At 38.3% G+C, this 9704-nt stretch overlaps 1 protein-coding gene across 6 annotated transcripts in view; it reads left to right on the top strand.

Annotated features, from left to right (window-relative positions):
• Positions 1–9704, top strand: part of LOC111865788 (translation initiation factor IF-2, mitochondrial) — an 84733-nt gene that overhangs the window by 36578 nt on the left and 38451 nt on the right. For all 6 annotated transcript variants that reach the window (XR_002843041.2, XM_023854123.2, XM_023854081.2 and 3 more), the window contains 2 exons: positions 2897–2946; positions 7667–7881. Coding sequence is in view for 5 of the 6 variants with exons in the window: in XM_023854123.2 (XP_023709891.1) it covers positions 2897–2946; positions 7667–7881 (265 nt within the window). In the remaining variant the exon portion in view is untranslated. The remainder of the gene's footprint in view (positions 1–2896; positions 2947–7666; positions 7882–9704) is intronic.

The following is a 9704-nucleotide window of genomic DNA, read 5'->3' as shown; positions in this document are numbered from 1 at the left end:
CTACACAAAAACTGAATAACAGAACGCTGTTCTTCTCTGGTGCAAGTCTCAAGTGGGGCAGCCATCTTATACTGGTGCTGTGAGAGTGTTCCTACATCTGCACTGTGCTGCAACCTACAGGCCATTCTGCACGCTGTTTGTAGTACACTTACCAACTTACAGGATACTGGTGTGAAATTTCGATTTTTTATTACAAATTTAAGGTTTTCATTTGACTCACCCTCGTATATTGTTACCCAGTAGATTCACATCATCGTTATAGACCAACAGCTGATGTTTCCCATTTAATTTTAGTCCAACATGGTTTTCCTGGACCTTCCTAATGGCTTATTCTAAAGCAAAGTTGAAAAGGAGTGGTGATAAAGCATCACCTTGTCTTAGACCATTCTGGATAGGAAATTTATCAGACAAATGTTTACCTATACGGACTTTACTATACGTTTCGTTTAAACGCATTTTTATCAAATAGACTTGAAAGGATTCTGACGATGGTGTATACTGTACTTCTTTTGTCTTGTTTTGGACTTCATCCATGTTGTGGTCTTTTGTCTTTTACATACCAGATGATGGACGAAGTCCAAAACAAGCCAAAAGAAGTACATTTAATCAGCCTAACTAGTTTCATGGGTATCCCAAACTCTATCATAATATTGTGCAATACTTCCATCTTAACTGAATCATAGGCTTTCCTGAAGTCTATGAATATGTGATGTACTGTCTCATTGTATTCCCATTTGTTCTCCAATATCTGACAAATGCAAAAGATCTGATATATAGTTGATGTGTTATGTCGAAACCCACACTGATCATCCTCAATAATTATATATGTATATGGACTTAACCTTGAGAGAAGAATATTGGAAAAAATTTTGTATGTGGTTGATAGCAGTGATATCCCCCAATAATTACTACAGTCACTTTTATCACCCTTCTTGTGAACAGGTACAGTAATAGACTCCTTCCACTGATCAGGCAATTTTTCCTTATGCCAGATAGAATTGATTAGCTTATGGATCTTAGAACGTAATATTTTGCCTCCTGCTTTAAAAAGTTCTGCTGGAATTTGATCAATAGCTGGCGATTTATACCGTTTCAATTTTGCAATAGCACTTTCAACCTCAAAAGGGCTAGGAACAAGTATTAAGGGCTCAGCTGTATCAAGTTCTGTCTGCCTAACATCACTGACCCTATGTACATTCAGTAACTGAGAGAAGTAGTTCCTCCACCTATTCAAAATGTTATGAGAATCTTCAAGCAGATCACCATTCTCATCCTTCACTAAGTTACTCATAGGTTGGTATCCCCTCTCAGAGACATTTATTCCTCTATACAGGTCTCTAATGTTTTTGTTCTTACTCTTCATTGCAAGCTCATCAATTTTCTTTTCCAGATATTCCCTCTTTTTATTCCTGAAATGCCTGCTGGTTTCACGTCTTATATTTTTCAGATTATCCCCATTTATTTTGCTTGGAGCCTGTAACCATTGCAATTTGGCTTGCTTTCTTGCGTCTAATAATTTTGAGCATCATTCATCGAACCATGGCTTATGCTTCTTCAGTTAATAATAACCTAGACTATCCTTGGCCAAAATTTTTTTATATTTTCTCTAATAGTTTCCCAAGCTTTATTAACATCCACCTCAGTTTCCAAGTTTTCCAAAGCCGCAAACCTATTTGAGATTTCAACACAATACTGCTCTTTACCCTGTACCTCATTCAATTTCTTGAGATTTAACCTCTCCATATGAACTCTGTGCGTTGTTTGTTTGCTCACTGCCAGTCGTTTCCTAACCTTTGCCACCACCAGGTAGTGGTCAGTATCACAATCTACTGCCCTGAATGATCGGACATCAAGTATACTTAAGTGTCGTCTCCTGTCTATCAAAATATGGTCCATTTGATTGTGTATCTTCCCATCAGTAGATGTCCAAGTAAATTCATGGATGTTATGATGTGGGAACATTGTACTTTTGACAGTAAGATTTTTTGATGTGGCAAATTTTACTACTCTAACTCCGTTATCGTTCCTAATTTCATTCAAACTCTCATTCCCAATCGTTCATTTGAAAATGTCTTCCCTTCGTACTTTGGCATTGAAATCTCCTAACAAAATTTTCATAGGGTGCTTCTGGAATTTATCAAATACATGTTCTATTTCTTCATAGAACCTGTCCTTTATGTGATTAATTTTTATCTTCTGTTTGGGTGTGAACATTCATAACAATATCACACCAGCGACCTTTTAGTGTTATACACGTATATGATATCTTATCACTAAAGAACTCTACCCTCTTAACTGCTGATATGATTCTCCTGTGTATGAAGAAACCTGTACCTAATTCATGATTTTTCATTCCCCTTTCCATAGAAAAATGTATATTCACCTGCTGGTGTGATGCCACCTCTGCCTCATCTGACCTATACTCCCACTGAATCTAAGTTATAGTTTAAGATTTCTTCCACCACTGCCGTGAACGAACCTACCCTATACATACATCTAACATTCCATGTACCAAATCTTATGTCCGTTTTCTTTAGCTTAGGTCGTTTATCCAGAGGATCCATCCAGGTCTGAGGCTTCTCAAGAACTTTTGTAACAAGATTATTATTTACGGTGAGGAGTTGTTAGCCCCACGCCCAACCCCCAAGATGGAGGGCCCCCCCCCCCTTGTTGGTTGTTCCAACTGCTTATTCAGTATATTCGCAGCTTCCCTCCAAACCTGGAAGGTGTCTCGTCCATCTACAACCTGAGGACGCGCCATGCTGTCGTGACAAGGGACCCACCTAACATGGCAAATATTTGTTAAAGGATATGAATTGTAATTTTCCAAATTAATTTTTAACTCTTCTTTTTGTATATTATATTGAAATAATAATTGTTTTCCTTTTTTTTTCAGTTCCTATCATTGTAGCTATAAACAAGATTGACAAGAAGGAAGCAGACATTGTAGGTAAACAGTCTTTCTATTTCTGTTAGATATGTTTTATGAATGGTAATACTTGCCTGTTGTGGTAGTGTATTGAAAACAGATGAAATATGATGAATACATGGTTAGCAGATGTTACAGATTTGAGTACCAGTGGCCTAGATTGAGCTAAATGAGTGCAGTTTTGAAGAGGCCAATAAGAATGATTTTCATTATGACCATGAAAATCTTCTATCAGAATACATAATGTTAACTGTCAGATTTATGGGATGGTCAATTGATGTTTTGTGTATGGTTAGGGTTCAGTGAAATTCCTCACTTTTCTCTCACAATTGGAGAATTCCCCCTTGAGGCATGCAGTAGGTGGCTTGGGTCAAGTAAATCGGTCAAGTTAATGCATAACATGAGACCGGGTTCTTTAGAAATTCTAAACATTGACATGGGAAGTCATAATTTTAGCAGTCATTTTATGGTACCCCAAATTCCAGTTTGACAGCCATGCAGCAGGTGGCAAAGTTCCCCCTAAACTCTACATGTGTTGATATTTCTTTTTCTAATTGGAGGAGAAAGATTAAGCAACCTCCCAGTCTGCCCGGTGCAGCCAATCATAATCTAAAGTGGGATGTCCTTTGCCCAAATTTTTGGGTAACCAGGGCAGATATTTACCATTCAGAGCGTGCTTGGCATAGAACTCCGAAATTTACAATCACCAGGGGTACATGTGTCCTGATCCCTGTATATACACTCTGTGGTGCCTATTGACTCGTGTGTCTTAGTGAACAGTAAAGGAGCCTCAATCCATGAAGCTGTTAAGTGGATCACTATGGTGCAGTTACCATTGAATAGTGTGATACAAATAAAGACTTAAAACAGCTAATTGGTGTTGAGTGTTTTCCTTCCTATGCCTGAAGCACCCCCCCCCCACCAATCACCCAAGTCATAGCCAGTCAACATGGCCTGAGATGAGCTGAATTTCTCTACCGGAGCTAGCAGAACCAATGAACGATTACAATACTTTTTTTAGATTTTGAATTGCTTGTCTGCACTGCTTAAATTAGTTGCTGTTAACTATGACAGAAAATCTTATTTCTTTATTATTTTTCATGATTTAAGAGTAGCTTTTAAACAGTTATAGACCTTCAATTACAGAATACTAAGTGGGATTTGTATAGTTTTTATTAAGTGTACTCTTATATAGTACTAGGTTACTAATCTGGAAAAATTTGCATTCAAGAATTATTGAACTGTACAATGAAATGTGGAATGGACAGTTTTCTTTCAGATATCTTTATGGATTTTTCTTTTTATGAGGGTAGTTCAAATGACACCCACTCACTGTGATGCTAGTGAATATGGCTGGTGACCATGTGGCTGTATACATGGTTTGTGCAATGGACTGGGCTTGTTAGAGTAGATGGAAACTTGTTGAAATACTGGTATTACAGGGTCAGAATCCATCTGCACAGGACCAATGAACTGTCATTTACTTCTGTAGTACCAAGGATTACCAACCAGGCAGAATCACTGTAGAATGCATGCTGTGTATAGAAATGCATGTCTCAGATGAGCATGCTAAAAATGCGTGTTGTCACATGCATAGTAACACCTGTACCCATGTGGGATGCATTATCCATGATACACCATACTCCATGTGCTAAAATGTGTTGGACCATCCTCATACAGCTGGGACCTGCCAGAATGTGACTTCCATGTGTTTGGGCCCCTTATAAAAGTGCTGGAGATCTGTAGATTTGGGTCTGAATAAGATGATGGTGATGCATTGTTTCCAGCAGCCCGGGGAAGTCTTTGTAGAGAGGTGCCATTGGCTAGTGCACAGTGATGGGTCTAAATCAATGACCAAAGGGACTATTTTTAACAGCCTCTATTTCTTCAGCCAGAACAATTGCTGAACAGGTTTCATTTGAACAAGCCTCATGTAAATTATCTGCATGAAGATATGGTCTGAGCTTTTTGTTCTCCATTGGCTTGTAGTATTTTGCTCGATTTGGGTAACAATCGATCAGCTTTCTAGCAAAATGTCAAATGGGGTGTTTTATTTCTGTGAGCGTGTGTGTTAATTTCATGGTCATATGATATACATTTGTTGGTTGATTTTCAAACGCTCTTCTGTGTTTATTTTTCTTCTTATGGACATTGAATAAATTTATTTTCACATGTTTTAAAATGCTGTCTGTATATTACAGATGCAGTTTTCTCCAAATTACTGCACTGTGAATAAAGAATTTAAGTATCATCCAAAATATCCCATTTTAACATTTATTGACTTAATTGACTACTTAAAATTGTATACACCTATATGTATTATCTGTTGTGTAAACCATCACTCTTCATCATATATTATTAAATACAAGGGCTACTCTGAAGGTAACCTCTGCTTATTTTGGGCAACTAATGTAGGATTGAGGGAGAGCTCATGCATGTGATGTAGCATTATGTGACTCATTGCCTTGTAAACCATCACATAGCTAGTCACCTAGTGTTTGTTTTTGTCTCTGCAGGATGGTCTGACTTTGCATTTTGCTTTCATGCTGTCTATGAGCAAACATTGGCTACTATTTACTCGTTTTTCTTTATGGAACAGTATATATTTTGGCCTAACTGGCGTCTTCAGGTGTACAGCTTGTTGTGATTAAGGAATCTGCTGCTCGCTCTAATGCTGATTTGTTTCTCTTATGTAGTTGCCTCAGATTACTTCTGGTTGTGTGGGTTTTATTTAGGTTTCCTTGAGCTGCACGTGGTTGGCTTACCTGTAATATATAGTGTGTTATGTTAGAGCTTCTTTTAAGGTACATATGTATATTCAGTTACAGTATAGTATATGATGTTACTTACAGTTTTGCTTGGTTTCTTGGCTGTGGCTGTCTTGAATGTTCTTGCTGGGGCAAGAGTTTGTTGTGTTGTTGCTGGCCATCATGGTCATTTGTTGTAGTTGTTTCCATGATGTCCGGTTGTGTTGCTACATAGGATGTAGGGTGTGTGTTGTTCTACTATCTGGTGTTTGTTTCCTGTAATCCTTTGGATATTGGATTGTGTGTGTTGGTGTTTGTGTCTTTCATTTGCAGGTTATCTGATGATTTTGTGTATGTGGTATTTTTACAGTGGGTTTAAGTGTTTTCCTTTTCTGTGTGTCCATAGTATCTGTTATGGTTTCATATTTATGTCCTTTGTTTAGTATGTGGTTTCAGTATCCTGAGTTGCTGTTATTATGTCTAATTGCATGTTTATGGTCTTTGTATCTAGTGTAGAATGCTCTGCCTTTTTGTCTTGTGTATTTGACCCGGCAGTCTAAACATTTCATTTGGTAGATGCACTGTTATTGTATTTGCCTTTTTGTGGGTGTTGTTTCACAGTGTTTTGTGTTCTGATTTGCATTCTGAATGCTGCTTGTATTTGGGTGTTTTGCGATTGATAATCCCAGCAGCTGTGAAATTCACACTCTTATCTGGTCTTTTCGTGCTAAAAATGTGAGTGCTGTGGAAATCCATCAAGAATTGTGCGTGATGGTTTACAGCTGAAATGTGATGAGTGAAGGAACTGTAAGACAGTGGTGTAGAATGTTCGCAGATGGGCAAATAAATGTTCATGATGAAGAACGAAGTGGTCAGTGATCCAGCAATAGTGATTGATGACCTTATTCAAAGTGTTGACCATGAAATTTGTGAAAGATGGTGCTTCAAAATTTCAGACCTTTCATGTGAATTTCCACAAATTTCATGCATTCTTCTCTGACATTATCACAAGTAGGCTAGGCTATCACAAGTTTTGCCCATGATGGAGTGCGAAAATACTCATGGGTGCACATGAAATGCGGAGAATGGCTTCACCTTTGGCTTTCTTAGAGAGATACCACAAAGATGGCAATGAATTTTTTAATCACTTTGTACAAGTAACAGCCAACGAAACCTGGGTTTCATTTGTCAGTGCTGAAACCAAAGAGCACTCAGAGCAGTGGATGCACACACATTCACCAGGCAAGTCAACAAAGTTCAAACAAACTTCTGCCAGAAAACTGATGGCAGCTGTTTTCTGGGATAGGAAAGGAGTGATGATGGTGGAATTCATGCAACAAGGGACCACAATAATGTTAGAAGTGTATTGTGAATTACTAAGAAATATGCATGGGACCATTCAGAACAAAAGTTGTGGAATGCTGACATAGTGCTCATCCACGAGTGTGCATCCATATACAACTGCTCATATTTGAGAGTGCTGGAGCATTTCAACTGGGAGCCCTGATCTTGCTCTGAGGGACTACCACCTGTTTACCTACCTGAAGAACTGGTTAGGATCACAGAGCTTCAACATTAATGAGGAGTCGATGGAAGAAGTCAGAATAATGGCTGAGCTCACAGGCATACAGAAACTTATTCTTTGATGACTAGTGCCTGAGTTCCAGTTTTGACTATGTTGAGAAGTAGCTTAAGTATGTATGTATTTTCTGTACATAATAAATTTTTTCCCTATTTGCTTGTTTTGTTAACAGCACACAGGAGGTTACTTTCTGAATAACCCTCATATATAGGAAGAATGTATTAGAATTCTATACTTACCATTATCATGTCAGCTCATACAACTTTGCAGTTTACAGCAACTTTTACATTATTGTCTTAATACAGTACCTCAGAAAATATACCACTTACAGAATAGATGATTACAAGCCAGTCTGTGCTGCTCCAGAAAGTGCTTTGGATTATATTGTTAGATTTGGTACCATTTCAGGAGTGTACAAAAGATATGCTAATACCACATGGTATTCAAGTGGAGGATAGAGGAGGTGATGTTCAAGCAATTCCAATATCAGCCCTTGCTGGAACTAACCTTGATGAGCTGAGTGAGGCAATTGTACTGCAAGCTGAATTGATGGATCTGAAAGGAGATCCAAGGGGCATGGTGGAAGGAGTTGTTGTTGAATCAAGGACAGATTCACGAAGAGGGTATGGATATTTTCCTTGTTATGGTTCGGATGTCAAAAGTTTTTCAAGGAATGAGCACTTTTCCTGGACTCTTTTTATTGCATGATGTATCCACATTATTGCCCAAGCTAGTGAAAAGTTATCAAAACTGTTGGTGTTAATGTTTTAAAAGGAGAATTGCTTAGTAAAGAAGTTTTCCAGCTGTTAGTACATATAAGAATAGATATCAGATTTCGCACTTGGAATGTTCGAAGTTTGTATAGGGCAGGTTCGCTCGCAGCAGTGGAAGAGGAAATCTTAAAATATAAGTTAGATTTAGCAGGCATACAAGAGGTCAGATGGGATGGAAGTGGCATCAAACCAGCAGGAGACTATACATTTTTCTATGGAAAGGTGAATGAAAATCATGAATTAGCTACAGGTTTTTTCATACATAAGAGAATCGTATCAGCAGTTAAGAGGGTAGAGTTCTTTAGTGATAGGATATCATATACATGTATAATACTGTCACGTGTTGGGTATGTCACGCGACAAATAAATTCATGTGGGTCTCAGATTCGGCAAATCTTTATCGGACACTCACACTTATACACCGTACAATTATCACCTTAACTGTATTCCGCGGCGGCTACCTTCCAACCGTCTTGTATGGCGACTAGATCTCAACCCGTGTTAGCTCTGTCGCTCTCGACTTATGTAGGTGTTAAGTGGATCAGATGCGAGACACCATTCACCAGTGTTCGATCTCACTTCTTTGGCAATCTGTTGCTTCGGGAACGATCTCTGTAGATTACGGCGGTAACGTGTTTCGTCTCATCTGTTGGTACTCAATGGCCTTCTGTTGTTCATCTCCGGGGAAACGCGTTCGTTGTTTCGTCATTGTCTATGCAGTAGCCCACTGTTATTGCGTTGCCATGGAAGTATCTACTCCAGACACGTTACAATACTAAAAGGTCGCTGGTGTGATATTGTTATGAATGTTCATGCCCCAACAGAAGATAAAAATTAATCACATAAAGGACAGGTTCTGTGAAGAAATAGAACATGTATTTGATAAATTCCAGAAGCACCCTATGAAAATTTTGTTAGGAGATTTCAGTGCCAAAGTACGAAGGGAAGACATTTTCAAACGAACGATTGGGAATGAGAGTTTGAATGAAATTAGGAACGATAATGGAGTTAGAGTAGTAAACTTTGCCACATCAAAAAATCTTACTGTCAAAAGTACAATGTTCCCACATCATAACATCCATGACTTTACTTGGACATTTACTGATGGGAAGATACACAATCAAATGGACCATATTTTGATAGACAGGAGACGACACTCAAGTATACTTGATGTCCGATCATTCGGGGCAGTAGATTGTGATACTGACCACTACCTGGTGGTGCAAAGTTTAGGAAACGACTGGCAGTGAGCAAACAAACAACGCACAGAGTTCATATGGAGAGGTTTAATCTCAAGAAATTGAATGAGGTACAGGGTAAAGAGCAGTATTGTGTTGAAATCTCAAATAGGTTTGCGGCTTTGGAAAACTTTGAAACTGAGGTGGATGTTAATAAAGCTTGGGAAACTATTAGAGAAAATATAAAAAAATTTTGGCCAAGGAGAGTCTAGGTTATTATTAACTGAAGAAGCATAAGCCATGGTTCGATGAATGATGCTCAGAATTATTAGACGCAAGAAAGCAAGCCAAATTGCAATGGTTACAGGATCCAAGCAAAATAAATGGGGATAATCTGAAAAATATAAGACGTGAAACCAGCAGGCATTTCAGGAATAAAAAGAGGGAATATCTGGAAAAGAAAATTGATGAGCTTGCAATGAAGAGTAAGAACAA

Source organism: Cryptotermes secundus, unplaced genomic scaffold (genome assembly GCF_002891405.2).
Source record: "Cryptotermes secundus unplaced genomic scaffold, Csec_1.0 scaffold968, whole genome shotgun sequence".
Taxonomy (NCBI): Eukaryota; Metazoa; Arthropoda; class Insecta; order Blattodea; family Kalotermitidae; genus Cryptotermes; species Cryptotermes secundus.
The sequence above is the reverse complement of the archived record's forward strand: the minus strand, read 5'-3'. Positions and strand labels throughout refer to the sequence as shown.